The sequence below is a fragment of the Periophthalmus magnuspinnatus genome, chromosome 1 (genome assembly GCF_009829125.3).
Source record: "Periophthalmus magnuspinnatus isolate fPerMag1 chromosome 1, fPerMag1.2.pri, whole genome shotgun sequence".
NCBI classification, from domain to species: domain Eukaryota; kingdom Metazoa; phylum Chordata; class Actinopteri; order Gobiiformes; family Gobiidae; genus Periophthalmus; species Periophthalmus magnuspinnatus.
The window spans coordinates 18726424-18753094 of NC_047126.1; the positions used below are offsets into that span (position 1 = coordinate 18726424).

Genomic DNA, 26671 nt, shown 5'->3' on the forward strand with positions numbered 1-26671 from the left:
AAAAGTAAATGTTTTTATGATTTTAAACCTGTCAGGACCACATGACCCTATAATATATCTGAGCCAGTTTTAGATTGAAGGGTGAAAGGATACCCACCCAAAGGACACCCACCCAAAGGACACCCACTGAGATACAGGGAGAACATGCAGACTCACAAAACAGTCTGGGAATTGAACTGAAGACCTCTTGACTGTGAAGCGAGTCATAACAACAGTGCCACCTACGTCTATAACTGCAACAAACCGAATATGTTTGATGTTTTATTAATTGAGTGCAAAGCTTAGGCCAATTTAGATGCAATTTTAGACAGATAAAATGAAACTTACCGCTTCCCTCCACAATATTAGGAATTGTAATACTAGTGTTTTCAGGTAATAGTCAAATAGCGTAAGAGGGAATTTCAAAAACAATAGCGCGCACACAATATATATATTTATAATCATTTTGAAATACAGTGGCAAAATTGTAGTAAAATATTTCCTATGAACCGTTTTCGCTTTCAAAAAACAACTTTACCTTTAGCTTTCAAAACAGCATTTGATTTCAATTGTAAAACCCTTCAAAATAATCTCTTGTGAATTCCTTTGTACTCAAAATAATGTGAATATTTTCCTTTCAGTCTAAAATTGCACATCATTTTGAAATTGCCGTTTTGATGGTAAATGCACTCTTTACTGTGTCTCTGCCCCTCCTCCTTCACTTTTATGTCATGTGTAGAGCTAGTAAGTAGTAATTTTAGTAATTCTATAGCATTGAGCAGTAGCAGTAGCAGTATTGGAACTACTTTATAATAACACGTTAGTCTTAATAAAGTATGAACAAAGAAGAATTCATAATAAACAAATATTTTATCAAGAGCGACTCAGGCTTTGTAAATACTTAAAGGCGCTGTACCTGCTTTTGAAACAGTTTGCAGTTAGCGTTCTACTCAGAGCAGAGTTTTGGTGTCACGGTAATAGTAACAACTAGCATGCAAACAACGCACTTCCTGATTCTTGGACAAAACCAGCCTCTTTAGAATTAGATGCAGAAAGCGCACAGTGGACTTTTTTTGAGCTCAAGATCTGCTTATACAATATATCTGTACTCGGGTAAGACAATGTTTGCTAAAATATATATGGGAAAATAATCCTGAACTGGCCCTTTAAGTCTTTGTTCATGCTTTATTATGGCTGATAAAAGTGTAGTTATTATTGAGTGTTACAGAAGTATTTGTAGATCTAGTAGTAGTAGTAATAGTATTCCCACAGTACTGAATCTGGACGGAGCGCGGCCGTTTGGCACTGAGGTTGGCACTGAGTAAAAGGCAAAGATTAAAAATACAAGTTGAATTATTGATGAAGGCAGATGATCCAGTGAACAGACCAGAAGAGGTTTGTATCAAAGATATTTAGATCCTCTTTTTGTTCAATACATTGTGAACAGCTAATGAAAGAAAATACATAATTACGATGAAAAAAGCTTGTAACTTTTTCTTGTGTGTTTCTATGGCAATAGTATTTACTGTAAACCTTTCAATGTAATACTAGTTCACAGTGTAAATACTGAAGAACTGAAATATGAACTGTTAAACTAATACAAGAATCACAGGCATTTCTGATTGTTAATGCACCTTCTTGTTTCCATGAAGCTGTTGTTGCTTTGCCTAAAATGTACACAGCATGGCATTAAACTTATTTCCATGGTGACAACTTACAGGTCAGATCCGATCATATTAAAAATGCATGTTTTTCAAGGTATTTCTTCAGGAATAAAACACTCAACATTTAAATAGATAGACATTTAATGCCATATTGTGAGACATTCCAAGCAAGGCAAAAGGATATCCACGGAGACAAGTTGACGGCCAGAAAAGTTACAGCGTCAACCTTTAAATAAATAGAAGCATAACATCCTTCAGATCTACACTGCGGTTCAATGCTCTCTTCACCTTCCCCTTAATAGACTGAGCTTTTATAAATTTTAATTAACAGATCCACAGTCTACTTCTTTTTCTGTAATCAACTTTTAATTTCTTTCAAATAAACATTTTTTTCTACTCTTTTCTCTCACATATCTGAAAATAATTACTCCTTTGAATCTTGCTCTTCATTAATTAGTTACAAAAGTATTTTCTTCCAGCCGTCAAACGACAAACTTGTGTCTGCAATATTGTCTTTACGTTACGAGTACAAGCTTTTTATAGTTTACACGGTACAAGATGAGAATTAGACAAGCTGTATTGAACATGTTTTGTTCCAGAAATACTTAAAAAGCCGCCAAAATGATCTCCAATAATTGCATGCATCTACCTGTTTGTGTTTATTAGGACTGCCAAGAATGAATACCCAGAAAGTCCTGGAATTGAAACTGGAAGAATCTCATTTCAACAACGATCGACACTGGGAATACATTTGTAAAAACAGGGCAACATTTGACTTTCTGAATAGTTTTAAAGTGATCTTGAACTAACACCAAAAATAAACTATTATTTTGTGTTGAAATTTACACTAAGATGTGAAAAATATCAGTTTTTATCATCATTGTGGTATTGAAACTTGTATAGTCTTCAAGTATCAAAATCAAGTTAGAATTGAAGTGTTTATAGACCAAGACAAGACAAGATTTGGACCTCATTTGTAGTAAATAAATTGTGTGATCCACTTCACAGTTTCGGCCTCACTGTTTTTGGAACTAGAGCTTCTCAAGAGGTGTAACAAGCCAAAGCTCTCCCAGTGTTTTGTCCTCACCAAATGTTTAACACTTAAAAACTCAAACTCAACTAATTTTCCTCATGTGCGCACACTCTTGTAGCACAGTGTCCTCAATCAATCAATCACTTGTATTTGTCCCCTAAGAGGTCATTTAAACTATATTAAAGTATCAACATTACTATTACTTGTCTTTAACACTATAAGAGCATTCTCTCTCCCCTCCTTCAACGTCCACTTTAAACCATAAGCAACAACTCTTCACCACAGCAGGAAAACTAACAGCCTCCTCAGCCTCTCCTTCTCCATATAAACAAATCAAACTCCTCTTGACATGTGTCTTTGTTGCACCTAACTTGTCTGTGTTTTCTAAGTAAATTGTCTAATGAGGTTAAAATACATTCAAATTTGTCGCAATTTTGTGTCATTTTAACTTTGATAATTATTTCTTTGTTAGCTGAGGTTTAAATTCACAACATATCGATGTGTTTTGGAGAGGGATTGGGACATTTACCATACCACAACTTCATTAATTAAAACAAATGATTTTGTCTTTTCAGTGGTCAAAAGTCCTCAAAAAGGTGCTTATAACAGGAAGTTAAACCCCATGAATCTTATCTAAATATATTCGATCCAAACCTCCAGTCTTTCTCACTGGGAAACATTTGTTATTTGTTCCATAAAATTGGACCCTGAAAAAGATTAGCACCAATTTGACGCGGCACGGCTGATCCAGAGTCAGTCTTTTGGGTTCACATTATGGCTGCAGAAAACAAGCAAGTACAAGCAATGATAAATACATAAATACAATGAGAGAACTACAAAATGAATAGGTATTAAAACTGACTTAAATTCACCACATATATCTTGATTTGAGAAGTTGAATTGTATCATCAGTGCTGGGAAGAATACTTGTATGTATTTAGTTACAGAATACTGAACACTTCTTTTAAACCTAGTTGCATTATATTATAGGGTAAAACATATCATATAATGTTTTTGTTTGTTATGCATTCATTTATGTCTAATTAGAAAAGCAGAAATCATACACATGTACAGCAAGAGCGGCGTTTTCTCTTTCTCTCGCTAATACTGCGCAGTTCAAAGCCAAAATAGGGTGATCAAGTACAGCCAAGTATTGTACATGTACATACTCAGAATTAGTGTTCAGAATACATACTTTCAGTACATGAGTTCAGCTACTTCCCAACACTGTGTATCCTACACATATGTCATACTGTACTGTAAGACAATTACACTTGAAATAAGATTTATAAAGTTAGAACTATCATATCAGGTTAATTATTATACGTCTAAAAAGGGGGGAATCAAGATAATTCTGAATTCAAGTCATTTTAATTACTGTATATATTCATTTTTCATAGTGTGGTTCAAACCCAGAGCACATAGTAGGAGGTGAGGGGCCCAGGTGCATTGTGGGAGTTGCGGTTGTTCACATGGCTAGGACTCGTGCTTTGGCTGCGGCGGCCTGAGCTCTCTGGACAACAGTGGGGCAGGCCTCTCGTCGAGTCAGCTGACTGGACTCAAACAGACCCTCATGGACCCCTCCTGGACCAGAGTCACAGAAGGTCAAAGCTCCTGCAGGAAAACAAAGACTTTACTTAGTGATAAGAATGTAAATATGTAAATGATTTTGCATAATGCATGAACAAATGTTGAATCTAGTTGATGCCTTCACAAGGTGATTGTGGATGATGGCAATGTGTAGGTTTTGCATTGAAGAGTCCATAATCTTCTATTCTCCATAGAGATGTTGCTGTTTTACCTACACTGTTCAACGAAATGGCAAAAATCTCCATGGAGACAAGCAGGTGATGCCACCAAACCAAGTATTTTTGGCAATAAAAATGCATCATGGATGAATAAATAAAAGTTGTTTAAGTTTATTATACCATACTGCTGAACATTCCAGGTAAAGCAATAACATTTTCATGAGACAAGCAGGTGATGGACCCTCCATCAGAAAACCTACATGAGAACAAAAATGTTTCTGGTCGTGAGTCCACCACCTGCTTGTCTCCATGGAGATGTTATTTCTTTGCCTGGAATGTTTCACAGTATGCTCTTAAACGCATGCATCTATTCGGTTAATGTGGCACTCTTATATTCTTATTTTATTTATTTGTAAAGGGACAGCACATACTAATGAACAAATAAATATAAGATTATAGCCAACGTGGCTAATTTCCATCTTCAGTCCCTCGGTAGGTTGATATAAAACAATTTACAGGACAGACAAAAGAGCAGCAACAATCACACAGAGGTAAATGTAACACATTACACTCTCTCTATACATACAATTATAGAACAGTTCATTTGAAGTTAGAAGTTAAATTTTAACGTAACAACCCCTCAATATAAAAATGTAATTTTAACTCATTACATTAAGTCTTCTTCCATTGCAAGTTACGGACATGTTCATGATCTACTGGATTACTTTAGGTGTTTCAAATGATTTTCAACAAAAAAGCACAAACCCCTTGAGTAGTTTCTTTACTACTTTTTACAAATCCACTAATGTCTCTCTCTCCTTCTATTTGTATCTCCTCTTCCTCCTCTCTTTCTCTCCATTGTCTTATATTCTATAGTCTAGATGAAGATATTCATCTAGACTATCATCTATTTTTACAACCAGCTTCTGGTTGTCACAGCAACACATAGTTCATCTTTGATCTGACAGATTTACCAGAAAAAGGGTAAAAACGTGTTGATTACTGTCAGTGCGAGGAGGACACCGCAGGGGTGAGCAACCAAAAAAAATCACAATTAACACTTGACTATGTTTAAAGTAATTACAGCATTTAGAGGCAGAACAAAGAAGCAGCTCCATGGAACGCAAAATACCTGTACAGAGTGAGACTTCGTCATTCAAACTACAGTTAAGATTTCAAAGGGCCATTATAGTCCTCAGCTTAAACCCGGTCCAGATCAGATCGCTATTTGAACCTTCGCTCCCCGTACTCTGTGGTAACATGTTTTTCAAACGGTTTCTTTACATAGACAATTATGTTCTGTTAGTCGCTGCTGCACTTTTTTTTTTAATAAAAATGGTAACATTTGAATTTATTTTTGTCATGAAAACCTCACTATAGCTTCTCCCCTTTCACCAAAAGAGTGCCCTGTCCTGGAGTCAGTCCCTCACACGTTCTGTTTGATTGCAGGAGGTCTGGGACTGACAGCAAATCACTTCTTCCACATGTTTTTTGCTGATGCAATCACAGTCTCTTATTTGTTGCATGTGTCGCAATAGCAGAAAATATCTCTTAAATTGTAATGTTCAAAGTGAAATCTGTGTTTACAGCACAAGAGGAATGTGATCATCAAAAACACCTGGGGACATGTGTCATCTGTGGGTTTTGGATAACTCTTGTACTTGGAAGACAAAGCACAATACATTTTAAAATAACTAAAATGATTTAATCTTTCACATTTTTGTCTTTGCTACACTGCCTTTTTTGTATAATTTTCCTCGTCAAAACCTGCACAGGTATGAACGATCAGAAAGAAATCAGACTCACATCAGGTGGAACTGAAGAAATCAAATCATGATCAGATGCTATTCATGGGTTTCAGATTCCTTTTTATAAGACTTAAAAATATATATTTTTTTAATTTCTTAATTTATATAGCAACAGCACTTTTTTTTTTTAAGCTTCAGTCTCATTCTGTACAATAATTTTTTTTTTCACCTGAATGTGTTCTACTGTGAATATTTAAGTAATGCAAAGAAATGAGAGACAGGGAGTAACAATTTAAGAATATCTATTAGTTTGTCTTATTACACATGGAGTTCACTGTAAATTCCTTCAGGCATCCAGGTTTAATTGTCAACTACACAAATGTTTTGGAATGAACACATTTTGCCACCCATCCAAGTGGCTTCTTCAGTTCTGACAGATATAAGGCTGTGACCCACAAGTTTCCAGGCAGAGTGCAGAAACTAACTACATTGAAACTAACACAGCTAACTGTTTACAGTATCTGTTGAGAGCTGAAATTTTGGACTACACAGTGTGAACTGTCTCTCACTCATATTTTGCATAATCGTTCAGGCCCCTAATTTCCCATTCACAGCATACTGGATAACCATATAGTTTTCTTTCTTTGATGTAGATCTGAGGATGAGATTGTAAATGACTGATAAATAACGTCTAAGCCCCCCATGTCTGTTGAAAGATGGATAGTCTTTCCTTATAACTATAGCCTCTGGCTCCTTTCTCAAACCACCTCTTTTTTTTTTTGGCTAGGTTTTGTCACTCTCTCTCTCCTCAAAGAAGTGGTTGTGCTAAAACACATATTATGCACAAATTATATTGTCATTAGACTTTAAACATGCTCTTGAGTACCTTTGCTTTGGCATTTCATGTTTTGGAGCTTAAAACGTTTATGAACCTGTTATTTTCCTGCTTGGGTACTCTCCATACTGGACCCATACTCTAAGACTTAATCTGCTGACAGCAGAGGGAATTACCATGAGGAAAAAAAACATTATTAGCAAATAAAAAACACCCCTTAATGTTACTGTGTTGCAGTTGTAATGAATGTAATTTGATGGCAGAGATTCTTAGAACATAGAAAATTCTAACCAAGTGGTTTTGTGACCACTCAGGGGGAGTGAACTGCATGAGATTCCTCAAAAAAGCATCAATCAAGCAAAATACTACTCCAGGAAAAGTTATAGTTGTGATGCATTAGCTCATTGCTTTATCTACAGAAATATATGTTTACATTTTTTTATTTCCACGTGTTGGACTCACTATGCAGTAAGGTTCACATCACAGGATTTTAGCTACACAGCTTTATGAATGGGCCTTATTCACAAAACATTCTTACAAACTAGATTTAGCTCTGTTTACTTCACTGTTGGATCTGTTTTGTTCACATATACCACACATCATTCACCACAAATACTGCACCATGAACCATGTGAGACGCATCAAGTGTGAGGCCAGTGAATACGCACACAATATGCTCACTTCCCCGGCTGTGTTATTTTTGCTTGTTTGTTGACCAGAATGGACCGTGTGTTTTTCTGATTGGCTAATGGACCTGCATATCACAGATGCAGGATAGAATAATGATTCTAAACTATACGTTAAGTATATGAATGTTATTCTTTGTAGATTTCCTTATTTAATGTACCACTGAAGAAGCAGACGACTGCGCTTTTCTTAAGTTCAGGTTTGGGCTCTATTGTTCACCATTGTGAGGCAGGAATAACACCTTTGAGGAGGTCTGAGTCTTTCTTTGTTCACAGACTTTCATAAAACTTTCAAACCTTTGCACAGTGGCCTACATTATAATTCATACAGACTAGTAGATTGCTTATTCTATAGTTGTAATTTGCATGAAGTTCACCTCTAACCAAAACAAGCCCCTAAATCATCGTCAGAGCGGGGGATTGGTGAGTGATGATGATGATTAGTGAAGAAGGCTGCGTCTCAAGTGATTTTGATGGAAGTTCACTGTGGAGGTCTGTTTCCTGGTTACGGACACATTAGAAAGACAAAAAATTCAAATGAAGACGAGCTGGAGGGGGGAGGGGGCCAATCAGTAAGACGGCACTAATACTATATGGAAAATACAGGGGATAAAGTCGCGTTGTGTTCTGCGTCCTGATTGGCTAAGGGACTGTAGACTATTGTTCATCAATCTCCTCGGTGCTGTGTCTCCTGTACAGTACAGAATGCATTCAGCCAAATTTACATAAATGTCGGATGGCAGTGTGACTCTAAAGTGCTGTGTGTTTGCAAGTTTTCTCCCCGACAAAACCCACAATGTCGATGAAACGTTCTGCACCGACAAATTTCAGAAACACTTTGGACTCAACGGAACAACACATTTAAAGTGATCATCAAGGAAGGGGGATGTAATGTACAAAGGTTTGAACTTTGAGAGTGTTTAAACAAGAGAGAAACGTGAGAAAATGTTAATGCCTGTCTGAGAAAAGTGTATAAAGTGTGTGGTGAGGGGTTTTACAATCTTAAAACATATAATAATTGTAAAAAAATAAAGCTGATTACTTTGCGGGTTGTTTTTAGAGCAGAAAACCCCCTTGATAAATGAGGGACCATTGTATTCGCAAAAAACAACGTATTACCATGTTTTGTAAGTTTTGCTGTCAGTTTTGATGCTCTGAGCCCGCGCTCCCTTTGCTCTCCAGAGCGCTATCACAATACGGTCAGCGTGCATCCCACTATTGAAACTACTGCACATCTCATCAGGTTTGTCAAGTGCTTGTGTACAGTTTTATAACATGCATTTGTATATTTATGGGGAATTGTCGTATGGGAGCATGGATGACGTAAGATTATGAGCGGAGCATTACACAGAACCGTAAGGAGGCTTCTCTCAGAAGAGATTGCTAAAACACTTAAACATGAATGACACCTAAAACCTCTTCAGGCATGTTTTTGATGAGGGCAAAACTATTTTTGCATAAGAACCCCTTTTTAAATTCACTTTGTTTGGTAACATTTGAATTTTAAAAAGGTGAAGAGTTACATGCAACAGTGAACACCGATAAGAGATGGAGAATTCTGATGGAGAGTTAAAAAACATATTGTGCCATCAGTGGTTTGTACTGTGTAGTAGTTAAAGGCGATGTATCACTTTTTTCATGTAATAAAGTAATTTGTGTCGCCCCAGTACAGATATTTGTATATGCAGCTCTTGGGACTGTTGATTGTGTGAAAGAGGGTCATTACTGAGTGTTCTGGCATTTTGTACCAGGTAATTTGCTGGGATCTATGTGTGAATGGGGTGTATGTAAAAGGATACATTCTTACCATATCCATCCACAGATCCTCCTTTGAATTCTCCTTCAAACCTCATGCCGTCGAATCGAGTGAACACACCGACGCCTTGAAATTTCCCCTGCAGAAACTCACCTTCGTATCTGCAACGAGAAACACTCAAATAAAAATGGACCATTGTGCTGGAGGAGAGAGGAATGCCTTTAAGTTTCAACAAGATTTGTGCATTAACCCTATCAACGTAAGGAATCTCAATAGAAGAAGCGAGTGCAATCTTTTTGATAGATGGTATGGTGGTGATGGAGATAGAGGGTTTCAAGGTTCTTTAAGTAACTATCTTTTTATTAAAATGTACATAAGAGAAAAAAAATCTATATAAGATCTAACCATAAAAATCATGAAATGCACACTCCAAAAAAGTTATAGTATACTACTGAAATTTTATTACTTTTACTTTTTTATTTGTTTTAGTAACTTTTGTGTCTATTCTCACGAAATACCAAAATCTGATTTCACATTTTGTCTGTCCGATTACATTAGCTCAAATTTCATGAATCCGGTGTTACTCAGTACTGAAAAGTAGTTTTTCTCAAATACTTCTAAATACTCTTACTTAAGAATTATTTGGATCCCTTACTTTTGACTTCTACTTGAGTAATAACATTTTAAAGTATTGTTGATCTCATTTAAATGCTAAATTGGCTACTCTGCCCTCCTCAGATAGTTGGTTTAGGGATCATTTGTTTTTGACTAACACAATAACTCGAGTCAAATCAAGTTGAACATTTTGAATTCAAGTACATTTAACTCATCTATTCAGTTTTTGCAGTGTACATGGTTAAAAGTTTGATCTTGTGTCCAATTATATCCTTTGAGAGCATATTTGATAAAAAGAAAATGACTTCAAACATGTTAAACTTCAAACTTCAAAATGTCTTCAACCAAGGCTGAAAACATGGCAGCACTAAACGCACATCAAAAGGTGCAAATGCCATTGAAAACAGCGCGGTGAAGACAGGAGTTATTTACGTCTTGTATTAATTGTAGAAACTTTTTTTTTTCTTTATGTGCGCCAAAGTTTATTCTCTGAAGGCGGCACCTGTCACCACTTTTTGACACCTTTTTTAACTCGGAGTCTGACGCTAAAGAAGAAACAAAACATGATTTCATCGCTAAGAGGGAGGTGTTTACTGAAGGAGAAAGTTTGGAGAAAATAAAACAAAGAAATGCTAATTTAAAATCATGTTCAAACAAAGGAAGAGGTTATGTTCATTTTACACACATTGTTGTCAGAATTTCAGATGGAGGGCAGGGGCCATGGGGGAGATAGAATAATTTGTGATTATTTGTTTTTACTTTGGTCCAAATTTAGTTTATTAATTTTCTAGCAGAACAATCAGAAATCTAATCACACAATATGATCCAATGTTATTGTCATGTTATGAAGGTATAGTGAAAAAAAATCATTTCACTATTTTGTGCTGGCAGTGAAGACGAGTGAGAGAAATATTAGCTACAAACAAGGTCAAAACAATTCTCCCGTAGAACACCGACCTGCGCTTGGGCTCCATTTTAAAATATTGACTCTTTTGTGTGCCACGTGAATGTGATTTATTAGAAATATATTGAGGGACAAACTCATTTCTGCTTTTAGCTCTGATCTAGAAAAAAATGTGTGGCCCAAACCTGGATCCATCTGGAAAGAGCAGAATGCCACAGCCGTTGAAGAGACCGTTCTCAAACTGTCCAGTGAAACACGTCCCATCACTGAAGGTCAGCTGACCCAAACCATGACGCAGACCTGGGGGGGCAGACGACAGGTTTAGCCACTCAATGATCTGAATATTACTCTGGTGCAATGAGTAGCTTATTGAAAAGAAAAGGATTGGTGTAGGTACAGATGAAGGGGGTCTATAGATTGGCCCGTCAGGTTAAATGCTGTATATTGTTCACTAAACGATAACTGGAACAATATTTTGGTGGTGTGTGTGCAAAAGTAAGGAGATTTTTGTTACTTTTGTTGTAATACCATCAGATTTGAGCCGTTGAGGGTTGAATAAGCAACTTGCGCTGAGGTGGCTGATGATTCGGCTGCTGCGGTGGAGATGGGTACTTCATAACAAATGTCTCAAAGTGAAGGAATATGAGAGTAATGAACCTGTACTGCGACTACTTACAGTATGTAATAATAACACATAAAAATGGATATATAGAAAGAAAAAGGCAAAGTTTATGCTTGAGTTTTATGTTTTATGCGATCTAAGAGTGGGCTATATACCAAAAAATGTATATCACGATTTTCTTGGAGGCATATCAAGATTTTTATCGCAGTTCATATAAAATCATTATAGTTAGAAGAAGGTAGAAGAGGTAACTAAAGTCATCTGCTTCTTCTGAATGTTCACTATTTAATGCAATTGGTAAAATCAGTTTGTCACCAACTCAGAGCATTACTGAGGCTGGCCAATAGGAGGTGTCTGTGTTTAAGCTGCATTCAAGAGGAAATTAATGATTCGTGTTGACCAAACCTGCATATCGTCTCAGGAGATACGATTACACATTACAATCTGACTGTTATCGCAATATCGCCCAGTCCTATGATCTAAATGATAAATGTTGTTAACCCCTTACAATTTGGGTGCATTTTGGTGAAATTGCCTTTGTTCTGACCTCTCCAAATTAAAATGATGACCTCAGAAGTATACAGTATACACAGGTTTGTGGTCTTTGTAGTGGTAACAGCCAATAGTTTTATCCAGAGGTGTCAGGTTCACTGTAAGTATGTCTGGGAAGCATTTATACACTTTGGAACACACTCATCCTTTCCTACATTTTGTTTGTTGTTAAAATGAAAGCTGCAGTAGGGAGCTGGGGAGAAAAACACACTATATCTTGACAGAAAATATTGGCAACCTCATATTTCAAGTCTGAGGACAATATCTATGAAAATTAGATTTTTACACTCATTTTATCATATTATTATTATTATTATTATTATTATTATTATTATTATTATTATTAGAACCCAACATGTGTTTTTAGTATTGAGAAGCAAAGTTGGCACTGCCTGAAGTTTATTACGCCTGAAATTGCCAAAAGAAATGCAAAAATGTGACGGAGCAGATTTCACGTTTGGAATACTTTCCTGCAGCAGATTGGACATGAAGGATCTAACTTATTTTGTGGATATAAAATCTTCACTGTATTATATTCTCTACACCTGTACGGAACAAATGAGACCAACTTTCTGGGAATATGTTGAAGTTTGACCAGACCAGAGCCCTCAAAGCTAAGTGAAGTCTAAATCCAAATTTTTGCTTTTCTGTAAAAATGTCTTTCCTGTCAGCATTGTGGTGATTGGTTTGCATATTTGAAAAAGACAAGTGCCGTAGCTTTCATTTGATGTGTAGATTGTTTGTGTGGGTGATGTAGAAGTATATGTACATTGCGTTAGAGTTGTAAAGTAGGGACGACCCATGACCCGGCCGTGAGCTCTATAACCTGTTGATCACATCCTAAAAATAGTCACATGGTAATCCAATGCATATAGCAAAAGGTAGTTTCACATTTCCATTAGCACTTTGTAAACTAACATACTAATACAATTAAACAAATAAAAGCAATAAATTAGATCAAAACGTATTTAAAAAACACTACAGGATGTTAAAGCTTCCATGCTGCATTCTGACAGATATAACTGGCAACCAAATAAATTTACTATTATACATAATCGTCTAAAAAAGAAAGATATATTTAGGATAAGAGGATAAAATAGTACTCAAGCCGATTCTAGCAGTCGACGTGAAATCCCGAGAGGCCTGAAATGTCCAAATGAATTGTTTCAAAATGTGACATGCATGAAAATAGAACAATAACAAAAATATCCACCAAAAATGTACATACATTTAAGTTGACATGATGAAAACTGAAGTAATATTTGGCACAGCAGGAAGAAAATTCAGTTTGGCATTTGTTTGAAATGTGATATAGTTGTTTTTGTGGAGATGCAAAGTTAAAACATAAAAGAATTTCAAATGTACAACTTTAAAAGAATATATAGGTCAGTGAAGTCCATCAAAAATACAGCAAAATATAACTTTAGAGCTTCACAAAAACAGCAGCATTGACAAATATAAAAATATAAGAAAAAAATACTATCTTTCACCTTGACAGCTTGAAGGTTATGGTTAAAACAGAGAATTCAAAACAAAACAAAAAATTCAGCAAAACAAGGCTGAATTTCATCAACGTTTTTAAAGTTACCTTCCCAGATCTGTGTCTGAAGTGAAGAAGTTACTTAGATGAGTGTGAAAACGCTCCCTCTAAGTTGTTAATTTATACTGTGACCTCTATATTCACAATTATCGATTAACAGATTAATCTTGACATCCCTAAATGAAAATGTAATTAACTAACAAAAGACATCGCACGTGTCTTTATTGAAAAATTACAGATTTTTCTCTGTCTCTTTGCAAAGGCGACAAATGAAGCAAATTAATCATAGTATGAAGTGAGCCGAGGTGTCGGAGGAACAGCAGTGGCATCAAAAATGACATGAAATAATTACCAAACGACAGCAGCCTGTAGTGAGCAGGTGAAAAAGACCTGCTTAAACCTGTGTGACGTTCAGAAGGTGATTTTGACAAAAGGCAAATTGGCAACTCATTACTAAGTGAAATTATTTTGTCAATTTAAAATGTTAATATTAATCATTGGTGCTAAAAGATGAGAATTTCCTGTTCGCTTTTACAAAGAGAGGTGAGAGTGAGACACAGGGGGTTTCTTTGTGCAAGAAGTAATTTGAAAAAAAAAAAAAATCATCCTACCCAAGGGTAACAGATTTTTTCAGATTTTTTTTAGCAAAATTATTCTTGCCCCAGTACAACTATGAGCAGGTCTCGAGGTATAAAATAAAAAGCAGTGTGCTGTCTGCATTTAATTATAAAGTGTTTTATTATCAGATAATAAGGAAGTGTGCACTAGTTGTTGTTAGTTTTACTGTGACAGCAAAACTATGGTCTCTCCTCTGAGAGTTATGAAAAGCACCTATGAACATCGTGGGGAATAATTCAGATGCTTCAATAAGTGAGGAATAAGTATGGACCACTATAAACTGTTTAAAATGAACTATAGTTCTGTTTTTTTTTACATTTTGAAGACTGTATGAATTAGGTACAGCACCTTTAATAAAGATTACAAATGAGATGCTGTAATGTTTTCTGTGTTCTGTAATTATTAGGACCCATACACGAATGTACGAAGGGCGCCTGTCAGCGACTCGTCCAGCTCACAGCCTAAACCTCACACGTATATCAAACATTTTGAGGAAAATCACAACAATCTAGTAGTAAACAATAACATACACACATGTAACAGGTATCAGAAATTTGAGTTTGGTGAGCTCCAACCCTGTCTCTAAGGGAGCACCCAGGCACCCTACCTCTTGTATCACCGATCTTGTCCTTTCGGTTATTACCCAAAACTCATGACCATAGGGTAGGAACATAGACTGTCCGGTAAATCGAGAACTTTGCCTTTCAACTCAGCTCCTTCTTTACTGCAACAGTTTGATACAGCAACTACATCACTGCAGATGCTGCACCGATCCGCCTGTCAATCTCACACTCTTTCACACACTTTCCTCACTCATGAAAAAGAGCCCGAGATACTTGAACTCATCCACTTGAGGCAGGAACTCTCCAGCCACCTGGAAAGGACAAGCCCCCTTTGTCCAGGTCGAGAACCATGGCCTTGGATTTGGAGGAGCACGTGAATGAACTGTCTGCATCTATTTTGAACTATCTGCGTCTATTTATGTCACGTCAACCAATCAGGGACTGTGTTTTGATAGTGACATAAGATCTATATAATGTTGTTGTTATTGTCATGTGAATAGTTTGGTTTACAGGTTTAAAATAAATCATATCTCAAATCATTTACATACATATGTGTCCTTTAGGTCTGTTTTATTGTCAAATTGTAATATTCAGTAAATATATACCTATATATTAGATGGTAACAAAATGCAATTGTGCAAGTATATCATGTTGTGAAGAAAATATTCTTATCATATGTCTTTAAATGCATTTGGTCTGTGTCAGTCTGTCAGACACAGACCAGACATTAATATATGTGAAGGCTCTGTCTCCATCACACAAGAAACTCTGTGTTGTTCTACTCGTCTAAGTGTAAAAGTTCATTATCTTATGGGTGTGAAACAAAAGTCACTCTGCTTTGAAATGTATGTAGCTTTGTCATTCTGGTATAAATACTCAGAGCTCAGATGCTCAGAGAGACTAAGGACCAGGGAGAGAGATGCTCTAGGGGAGAGACTCAGAGAGACTTGGGACACTGCAAGGCTACCAGTCTGTAAAGTAGAATAAACCTTTTTTGTATTTCAAAACTCACTCAGACTTCGCAAATGGATTATTTATTGTAATTTTTCCATAACATAGACCAAGTCTGCCATTTTTCAAAATGAAAACAACAGAAGCAGAGGACATCGCACAGCCGCAGTTGATCCTTCTGGAGTACACGGAGCACACAGAGCGAATCTACTTGCGTGATCAAATTCCCAAACTCAAGTGTCCTTGATGCACAAATGAAGCGAGTGATTAAAAAAATGTAAGCATCCAAGTAGAGGCATTTGACGTGATTTTTTACGCTTAATCCGTGTTCAATGGGAATGGAAATTTTGAATTCTATATTTAAATAAAAGATTGTCCCTTATCACAGAGATGATTTTAGCTTTAAGAGGTATAGTCTAAAATGTCCAGAACATGTCATATATTTCAGCAGTGCAGGACCCTCAGGTCTCCTCTGGGCTCCTCTGCCCTCTCGGTGTCAGATCACTTGACTCAGGCTCAAAGTAAATCCTCTAAATCTGTGTGAAGTCTTCACTCTTTGCACACCGCCCTCTGTGCGCACCGTCCTGCTGTTTTCTCGGTAAACTGCAGCGCTGCGTCTCCAAATGTGGTACAGGGACAATGGATGTGTGATTCTGAGCTGTAGGGAGTCATTATCTAAGTCCTGGTTTAGACCTTCGTTCTCATTTAAGGGCTTAAGGGTGCTGTGCCAGATTGTTACTGTTTTAAAAATAAAAAAGACAGAAGTATGGTTAATTTTAAATCGTTTGCAGTGGTCCAATACTCACATACCTAATGCATTCCGAGCATCCTAATTATTCATTGTGATGAAGTTATTAGAGCTTTTTACAGCTGTCTGAGACAAGAGCTCTGTTTTGCCATCGTGGCAAAGCTAACAACATGCAACTAGCAACAACTAGCATGCTAACACGCTTCCTGCTTCTCAGACAATATAATGCTTTATAATTAGATGCTGGCAGTAGAAGCTAATTTATTTTGACCATTAGAGCTACTGATATTTGGGGCAAGACAAGTTTTGCTCAAATTAATTTCTTTTCTTTTTAACAATATCATATATAGAGGGCAACCGTGGCACACTGCTGCTCTGAGCTAATAAAGTAAATTAGGCAGCCCATCTGTCTGTGTGGGCTTACCGCTCTGCCTCCTAATCTCACTGGGGTTTTCACGCCAGATTTGGACTACAGATTTGGCCCAAATCAAATCTGCTGCTTCCATTTTAAAGCCCCCCTCCCATCTCCCCTCAGTGCAACAAGACTCTGCTATACTCGCTATTCCACTCTTTCAAATGAGCGCCATGGCATTAACTCGATACGGACGGACAAGTGAGCCAATCTGGGCTTATATCCAACACAAAAAAATGACAATTTGGCTGCATATAAAAGAGGCAGGACTGGGAAAAGCCCATGTGGGAATTTTGATCAGATTCAGAGTGTGAAAAAACAGTAGTATATTGATTTATTACTATTGTTATTGTTATTATATTTTACTCTCCACACATATCAAATGCACTCAATCTCTACATGTTTTGTTATTTGTTCATGATTATTGCTGGAACTGTCTTCTTGATTTTTTTTTTTTTTGTCTTTGTTCTATATTAAACTACCGGTATTTACAAAAAAGGTGAGATATCCCAGAGGGGTTGAAAGATGGGTCAAATGCAAAGGACAAATTTCCCTACAGGGACGATAAATAATTATTTTATTTTATTTAGTCAAATTTTTTTCTGAAAAAAAAGTTATGCTCAAAAATGAATTGAATAATTGCAGTCATGACAAGCAGATTTTCCAAGGTCACCCTTAACATACATTGTCCTTCCTATTTGGCTGTGTTAGACCCCACCCCCACTGAACTACATACAGTGGGTTACAGTACGTACAATTTCAGTGAGGGGAGGGACTGGGATTGTCTTCCTCAGACCGTCTGTAATCTGGCCCAATCCTGCGCTGGGGTCATGGTCTTGGGCTAATTACGGTTTAGCTGAATTTGTGATGGCGATCGATGGCGGTAATGCGTCCATGTTAAGAGACCGCAGTAGTAAACGTCCGGAGTGTTTGTGTGCACTTCCTGTAAGAGGATCTGGGCGGCCGGGACTGATCGCTGCTGAATTATTGATGGAGACACATACACATATACACACACGCCTGTATTTGTGTGCAAACAGTGACTCAGCAGCAGCACTAGACCATGGGTCAAACAAAATACAAGTACCAGTATGTCACTGTAGAGCTTGGGTCAATAGTATAGGACTGGTTTGGTTTAGGGTTGTACAATATAACACAAAAATATCACTATCATACTATTGGCCAACGCAGTAATCAATATTGCAACAACACGAAAGACAGAAATGTACAGAAATGTCTTTTGTTTTGTAAAATGTAAAAAGAAAAAGAAACAAAATTTGTCCCACTCCAGTACAGATATATTGTAAAAACGATTCCTAAAGTCAGAATAAGTTTGCTGTGTACGGTTTGCTAATTATAAAGCATTATACTGTCAGGAAGTGTACATTAGCATACTAGTTGTTATTATCTTAACCACAATGGTAAAACTCAGCTCTGGTCTCTGAAAGTTGTCAAACGTAATAATAAACTCATCAAGGTGAATAATTAGGATGTTCAGCATGCATAAGTTAAGTGAGGAATAACTTTGGACCACTGCAAATCTTTTTAACTAGTTTTGTTTTTCACTTTTTTAACATGATAAAAATGAAGTACAGCAGCATATTTCAAAAATACTAGCATTTTGCACAAGAAAAATGTCACAAACCACTGTATGGACTCAAACGGGGAATCTGCTATTTCTGAGGTAAATGCTTGCATTGTTACTCTATTCAATTAAACATGCACTAACCTCAAGGCGAATGTATAGACCTTAGCCGTGTTGCTGTAAAAGCATTCAAACACAACACCCTGATCTATAATGTATTTGATTGATGTTATTTAAATTAAATTCAGTCTCAGTTCTTTTTACAACAAAGTTTCAAATGAAAAAGTGAAGTCAGCAGTGATAATTTAAATTCTTTAAACTTGAAATAATTTATAGGTAAAAGATGTTACGCTTTGTGCTCCCAGAGGAAAGCTGCTCGAGGCTAATGAAACAGACGGAGGAGCAATACATGCTGCTACTTATTTAACACAACCCAATTCCCCAAAGATTCCCACGCAAACAGAAAGACTTAATCCCAATATCTTTGATTTTTGTGTTCTTATAAAAGCAGATGTTAAACGCATGAGCCAGTTAGTATTTTGAATAGATTTCTTTTTGTCTCAAGATAACTCAAGAAACTGTTGTTGATATTATAAGGGCATTTAATCTAGCAACACCAGCACTGGAATAAAGGAAATGCATGCCCTCTGCATTAAATGAAATATCTTTTATGGGGGAAAAAAGGCAAATCCTAAAATTCAGACCTATACAAACAGACTAGTTTAGCATGTCTTCTCTCAAATTTAAAATGAGCACTGTGAGCTGAAAACCGATTTGAAATTGTGAATTGCAAAGTTTAATCAAAATAAAAATTGCAATACAGTTGCATTGTTATTTTTTCAAATTGGAGTTTTGCTGCACTGACGCTGGTGTAGAGGCACATATGTGATTGATATGTGGTTGCCACAACCATTAGCTGAATGTCTCTACCTTCTCTCTCCCCATTCCACGCTACTGGTGTCCTACAATCTGAGAAAAAATAAATAAATACAAAAATAAACTGGTGTCCTGCCTGCGATTTCATAAATAACTGAATAAATGTCACAATGCACAAGTAACTGAGCCATTTTCATAAAAGTAAGTCTTGGGGAAAAGGTTAGAGATCATTGATAAAGGTGTGAATAATCCGCCAGGTCCAGAATAACTGTGACATTCTTTGCGTTTGTTTTAGCGTTTGACTTCAGGAGGTTTTAATTAAACGCCCCTGTTTCTCACTCACACGATCACTCTTTTTCCTCTTCTGAGTTCAGTTCCAGGAGGTAAAAATAGAGCCAAACCTCCAATGGATCCAAACCACTTTAACACCTCTCACTAATGTAACCATGGGGTTAATATTCTATTCACGTTTTTACGGCTTTGAAAAGTGTCATTATAATGATTAGCTGTGATGTTGCTAATGCTAACCAAGTTAACAAGTATTTTCTAAACATCTGTGTTTTTCTTGTATTTGAATCTTTTTTTCATAACACTACAATATATTTTTTTCTAAATCTACAATGGAGCAAAAAAGTATTTTAGTCAAGCACCAATTCTGCAAGTTCTCCCACTTAAAAAAGATGAGAGAGGCCTGCAATTTTCATTCACTTCAACAATGAGAGACAGAATGAGAAAAAAAAAAATCCAGAAAATCACATTGTGTGATTTTTACAGAATTTCTTAGCAAATTATGGTGGAAAATAAGTATTTGGTCAATAACAGAAGTTCATCTCAATACTTTGTTATATACCCTTTATTGGCAATGACAGAAGTCAAACCCATTCCTCCTGCAGATCTCCTCTAGAACAGTGATGTTTTGGGGCTGTTGCTGGACAACACAGACTTTTAACTCCCTCCAAAGATTTTCTATGGGGTTGAGATCTGGAGACTGGCTAGGCCACTCCAGGACATTGAAATGCTTCTTACAAAGTCACTCCTTCATTGCCCGGGTGGTGTGTTTGGGATCACTGTCATGCTGAAAGACCCAGCCACGTTTCATCTTCAATGCCCTTACTGATAGAAGGATTTTCACTCAAAATCTCACAAAACATGGCCCCATTCATTCTTTCCTTTACACGGGTCAGTTGTCCTGGCCCCTTTACAGAAAAACAGCCTCAAAGCATGATATTTCCACCCTCATGCTTCACAGTAAGTATGGTGTTCTTTAGATGCAACTCAGTATTCTTTCTCCTCCAAACACAACAAGATGAGTTTTTAACAAAAAGTTCTATTTTAGTTTCATCTGACCATATGACATTCTCCCAATCCTCTTCTGGATCATCTAAATACTCTCTAGCAAACTTCAGACAGGCCTGTACATGTCTTGGCTTAAGCAGGGGGACACGTCTGGCACTGCAGGATTTGAGTCCTTGGCGACATAGTGTGTGTAGTGCGTAGCCTTGGGACACTGGTCCCAGCTCTCCGCAGGTCATTCACTAGGTCCCCCCGTGTGGTTCTGGGAATTTTCCTCACTTTTCTTATGATCATTTTGACCCCATGGGGTGAGATCTTGCGTGGAGCCCCAAATCGAGGGAGATTATCAGTGGTCTTGTATGTCTTCCATTTTCTAATACTTGCTCCCACAGTTGATTTCTTCACACCAAGCTGCTTACCTATTGCAGATTCAGTCTTCCCAGCCTGGTGCAGGTCTACGAGTTTGCTTCTGGTGTCCTTTGACAGCTCTTTGGTCTTGGCCATAGTGGAGTTTAGAGTCTGACTGTTTGAAGTTGTGGACAAGTGTCTTTTATACTGATAACGAGTTCAAACAGGTGCCATTAGTACAGATAACAAGCGGAGGACAGAAGAGCCTCTTAAAGAAGAGTTACAGGTCTGTGAGAGCCAGAGTTCTTGCTTGTTTGTAGGTGACCAAATACTTATTTTACCAAGGAATTTACCAATTAATTAATTAAAAATCCTACAATGTGATTTCCTGGTTTCTTTCCCACCATTCTGCCACTCATAGTTGAAGTGATGAAAATTACAGGCCTCTCTCATCTTTTTAAGTGGGAGAACTTGCACAATTGGTGGTTAACTAAATACTTTTTTTGCCCACACTGTATGTTATTTGTTTACCTGGGATCCAGAATATACACTTCTCCAATACTTTACAAAGATGTGAGTCTGGTCACTGGTGACTCCCTGAGTGTGATTGACAGGTGGATTAAATAATCAGGGATACACATGGTCCATCCATATCAAAACAAAGTATCGAAGCACTAAACTCTATTAATTTGACGTGAGAGAAATTAGATTTAGTTTGTAAATGATAGGTGACCAATGAGCTATTTTCTGTCACATCAGTCGCTGATATAAACAAATCTGATTGCACATTCATGTTTGGTCTGGCTCAAGGTGTGACAGAGGTAGTAGGGACCAGATGGAAGAAGAAAAAAGAAGTAATTAGATGTTTCTCACAAAGCGTAAAATTGTGCAGTCCTAGTACCCTCTGTAGCCTTTAAGATATAATGGATTTGATTTGAATCCCGATGCGTTGTTACATCCAAACTGCTTTCTATTATTATCACAAAATGCTTCAAAACAATCCACCTATTGTTAAAATCCAGCAGCTTGCTCTGCCTACTGTTCTTCCATATGCTTGCTCTTGTAATAGCAAACATTTGAGCCAAACTTGGTGTTTCTGCTCGGGTCTCCTCCTGATTGTTGAGTCCAGAGAAGTGATATTTCTGTGTGGTGCAGCATATGGTCCCTACTTTTGCTTCATGACTGTGCCGCATCCTTCTGCATATTAGTTCATTAAACACAATCTGTTTCCAAAGAATAGACTGGTTTTAAACAGATTGTAACTCCCACTGGCTCTCCGCTGCTAAGGGTCTTAAACATAGTCTTTCATGAAATCACCTGTCACACCTTTTACATTGTATGTTTCTGTAACTCAGGTGCTAATAGCTCCCTCTGCATTTGAAATAAGATGAACATATGAAAACAACTGAAGTTCAACATATGAATCACTTTTGTTGCCGACAGCGATTGTAGAAAACGGCAACCACAGGAAAAGTGCTACAGTCAAAGAAAAAAGGCATTTTAAAAAGACTATGATAAACATAGCGCTTATATATATCTATATCTATATCTATATATATGAGGGTCATTCATATATATATATATATATATATATATATATATATATATATATATATATATGAGGGTCATTCAGTAAATAAGGTGAATTTTTTGATATAAGGACTTTTAATACAGTTAGAAGCTTACTTTTTGTTTTGTTTTACTTGTTTTTCACATGGATTTAATTTCTTTTGCAGATTAAAAAAAAACTTTGAGAGTTTTGGCGATTAACAAAGATGGCCAACCAAGAAGCATGCTCCAGGATTGAGTTATCAAGTTTTTGGTTGCTGAAGGTGCAAACCCATTGAAATTCATAGGAGAATGTCAACTGTGTATGGTGCCACATGTTTCAGCCAAAAAATGTCTACAAGTGGCTAAATTGTTTAAAGAAGGACGGAGCAGTGTTAAGGATGAAGGCAGGCCTGGGAGGCCTACAAAAGTGAGGTCTCCTGAGGTGATCGAACCATACACAGTTGACATTCTCCTATGAATTTCAACGGGTTTGCACCCTTCAGCAACCAAAAACTTGATAACTGACAGCTGTTCCATCCTGGAGCATGCTTCTTGGTTGGCCATCTTTGTCAATCGCCAAAACTCTAAAAGTTTTTTTTATCTGCAAAAGAAATTAAATCCATGTGAAAAACAAGTAAAACAAAACAAAACAAAAAAAAAAGTAAGCTTCTAACTGTATTAAAAGTCCTTATACCAAAAAATTCACCTTATTTATTGAATGACCCTCGCATATATAGATAGATATAGTGAAAGCCTTTATATGCACATTATAATAGTAGATTGATTTATTCCATTGAAAAAAATTGCTCTATACAACTATATTCATTTGAACAGGTATCAATACTGAAAACAACATTATTTAAAAATAAGTGTATGAAAAAATTAGCCTTTTTTAATTGTGATAACAGTGGCTCTGGGTTAGTCCTGGTTTAGTCCTCTGTTAGTCCTGGATTAGTCCTGGATTAGTCCTGGCTTTATCCTAGGTTAGTCCTGGGTTAGTTCTGGGTTATAGCAGCTCGTGTAGGGTGTTTTGGTCATCAAGGTGGTGAACAGGTGACAGGTGATGCGAGTTGAGTAGTAGTAGCGATACTAATGGGTCAAATGCATATTTCCCCCAATAGATTTTTCTGATAATTGGTTTATTGTTGAATTTTCTATAAAACACATACAGTATAGCACAATCCATTCACACATTTAGCATCTTTAAAATATTCATTATGATCTAAAGTGATAAAATATGCTGAACAATGCCACCCTCCACTTCTCACAAGAGCCTTTTCTTATAAACAAAAACCAGAGAAGTTGTGTAGGAGACAGAAGTTATTATAGTTAGTTATTTTATATATATATAAGTTAGTTTTTATATATATATATATATATATATATATATATATATATATATATATATATATATATATATATATATATATATTACCCACACTTCAGAAGCTGAAGTTTGAAGTCACAATAATGGAATATGAGAATATGATGTCAACACATGTATTTTTACATGGTGGTTGTACTTACTGAACTGTATGAAAAAAAACAAAAACTGTCTTAATTTTAGTTTCTTTTAAATCAGTTGCAGTTTTAAACTGCTTTACATGTTTTGGCTACTTCCTGTAGCCTTCTTCAGTTTGTCTGGCCAAAAGAATCTCTAATTTTAACAATGTTTTGAATTTCATGTATATTTATTATGTTTTATCTTTTGATAAAACATGGATGCATCTATAATTAAAAATTTAAAGTACTAATAATTGGCCTCGACAGCATGAAATACAAATTAGGGCAACAAATACGGATCATAATATGAGCAACTATAATGTCCATGATGCTAGGCACTTAAAACTGCATTACCTAACATCTCATTAATTATTTTAGAAATTCATAAAATGGGCAATATTGTGCTTGTAAATAATATATTTGGTCACACTGAAAAATTCCTATTCTTTTCATTTTGAATTTCCAGCTGTTTTTACGGTATGAATTTAGTATAATTGTGTCTACTTGCAAAACAACAACTTTGCCATATTACCAATTTATTTATCTTACTCTCCCTTCACCACATAACTGAAGACTTTCAGAACTGAAGATCTCCTAAAGTCTAAGCGCCATGGCCACAGATTATAATGTATTCATGTATGTATTAAAAGTGAGACATACCTTCCTTCCATTCCCCATGATACTCCTCTCCATTGGAGTAAGTGAACGATCCACGAGTCAGGGTCATGGATCCTGTTCACATAACACATAAACATAAGTTATAATATGCATAACAATGGGTACAGTATATACTGTATTACATACACATAAAGAGGAGTTAAGATGGTGAAAAGAATGTCAGCCATTTATCTACTATTTTATCCATGGGTTTCAGGAATATCATGAGAGATTAGGGCCATTGCCACAGCAAAAAACATTTAAAACAAACTATGTGTGGGTGTATGGGTGTGTGTGTGTGTGTGTGTGTGTGTGTGTAACAAGACAATCATACTTTTTTTACTCTTCATTTTTTCAAGATAAATTAGATTGCACCAAGGAAATAATCATCTAAATTCTAAATTATATATATTTATTTATTTAATATCCGTTTTGGCTATAATTTAGCAATTTAATAATAGTGGCCTAGTTCAATCCCATGTTAGTATACCAGCTGACATGTGGAACGATTATGATTTTAGACTAAATTACGTCCATGACAGTACACCAATATTACATGATATTCCTGTGCTTTAATCATCTCAATCAAATACTGTAAAAGTCATATTTAAAATGTGTTATTCGGCTTATTTGGTATAAAAGATGCTCGTGGCCGCTGTCAGATGATGGAGAGGAGGAGATGTAATGTTGCCACAGTAACGGCTCTGCCTTATCCCTTTCATCCCACCGGCATGACGCCTACAGCCCCCAAAACGCTCACAAAACGCGTTACCTGTGATTTTCAGTCGCCAGCCCGCTCCCTTCCTCCCCGCATTCCCATAAACGCAACCACGGACCAACTATTTCTGTTCTTCTCAGCGATTATTTAGCCTTTTCGGTAGCAGCTAGCAGTCCGAACATAACTTCCGGGTTGTCAAAATAAGACGCGACGCTCTCATTGGTTATTGTAGTTCCAGGTGCACTTAAGACCAGTTGTGATTGGCCATTGAAGTCCGCTGTCCAGTCTCATAGCAGAAGACATCTTTGAAAGGGCAGCAGGTTCAACGACTTAATTAGCCGGAGTGCTCCCCGCCTTACGGCACTCACCCTTGGCTTTTATGAGCGCGCTACTGTCTCTGTAGGATTATAAAAACCACACCAGGGTGGCTTTTAATGATAGCGTGTCATTTCATGTTTCAATTTGGTGATTAGTCCTGCGTTTTGGCGAGTTTTATGGAAGTTGATTTATGGAACTGCCGTGCGCTAAAACAGCTGCACTGAGGCGACGATGGTTTGTAATGTGTTCAAATGGATTCTGAAGCAATAACCGTTTAATTCACTAAAAACCGACAGAAAAAAGAGAAAAAGTCAAGGTGACCTATAAGGATGGGTTTGAACTCAGGTCCTGTCACTTCTGAGCGGGAAGCTGTCAGTTTTCATCAGAGCAAATGTAATTCGCTACCATAAATGTAATATGGACACTTGTTGCAGAATGTCACGAAATAATGTTGTGTAAGTGTAAAAGTTCCCCGTGACATTCTGAGTTAGCCTTTGAAACATCCTGGCATTGAATAATAAATCCCTTAGTCTATTATTTCTTTATGATAAACTTTTAAGATGGATGATGTCTTAACTTGATGAAGTATTCTACATTGGTTCATGCCAGACACGTGATCACCGGCGGCCATATTGATTCTACTAATGTAAACAAACCTCAAATTTGCATAAACTGCTCAAATATCTGAGCAGTCCTAATCTTTACTGTCAGCTGTGGTCTGACATTTATACAATAACAAATAACATTGTACAAAAGTATTTTGGCTTCTTTGTGGCAAGATGTTAAAAATAGATATAGATAATATATAAAAATTCTAATGAATGATTAACATTTGTGATTAGCCTACA

General features: G+C 36.6%; 1 protein-coding gene across 1 annotated transcript; it reads right to left on the reverse strand.

Annotated features, from left to right (window-relative positions):
- Positions 1-1914: 1914 nt before the first annotated feature.
- Positions 1915-25690, reverse strand: LOC117375157 (MORN repeat-containing protein 4-like). The gene is made up of 5 exons (XM_033971416.2): positions 25560-25690; positions 24791-24862; positions 11154-11268; positions 9501-9610; positions 1915-4290 (listed from the first exon to the last, which is right to left on the reverse strand). Exons 2-5 carry the CDS (start codon positions 24855-24857, stop codon positions 4145-4147), a joined length of 438 nt encoding a protein of 145 aa, XP_033827307.1. The 5' UTR covers positions 24858-24862; positions 25560-25690; the 3' UTR covers positions 1915-4144.
- Between the last annotated feature and the right edge of the window lie 981 nt (positions 25691-26671).

Excerpts from the sequence above, each read along its gene's own strand:
- LOC117375157 (XM_033971416.2), bottom strand. The coding sequence starts at position 24,857 with ATGACCCTGACTCGTGGATCGTTCACTTACTCCAATGGAGAGGAGTAT. Across the intron at positions 11,269-24,790 it reads TCATGGGGAATGGAAGGAAG|GTCTGCGTCATGGTTTGGGT; the intron begins GTATGTCTCACT and ends CTGCCCCCCCAG. Across the intron at positions 4,291-9,500 it reads AGGATCTGTGGATGGATATG|GAGCTTTGACCTTCTGTGAC; the intron begins GTAAGAATGTAT and ends GTTTTCCTGCAG.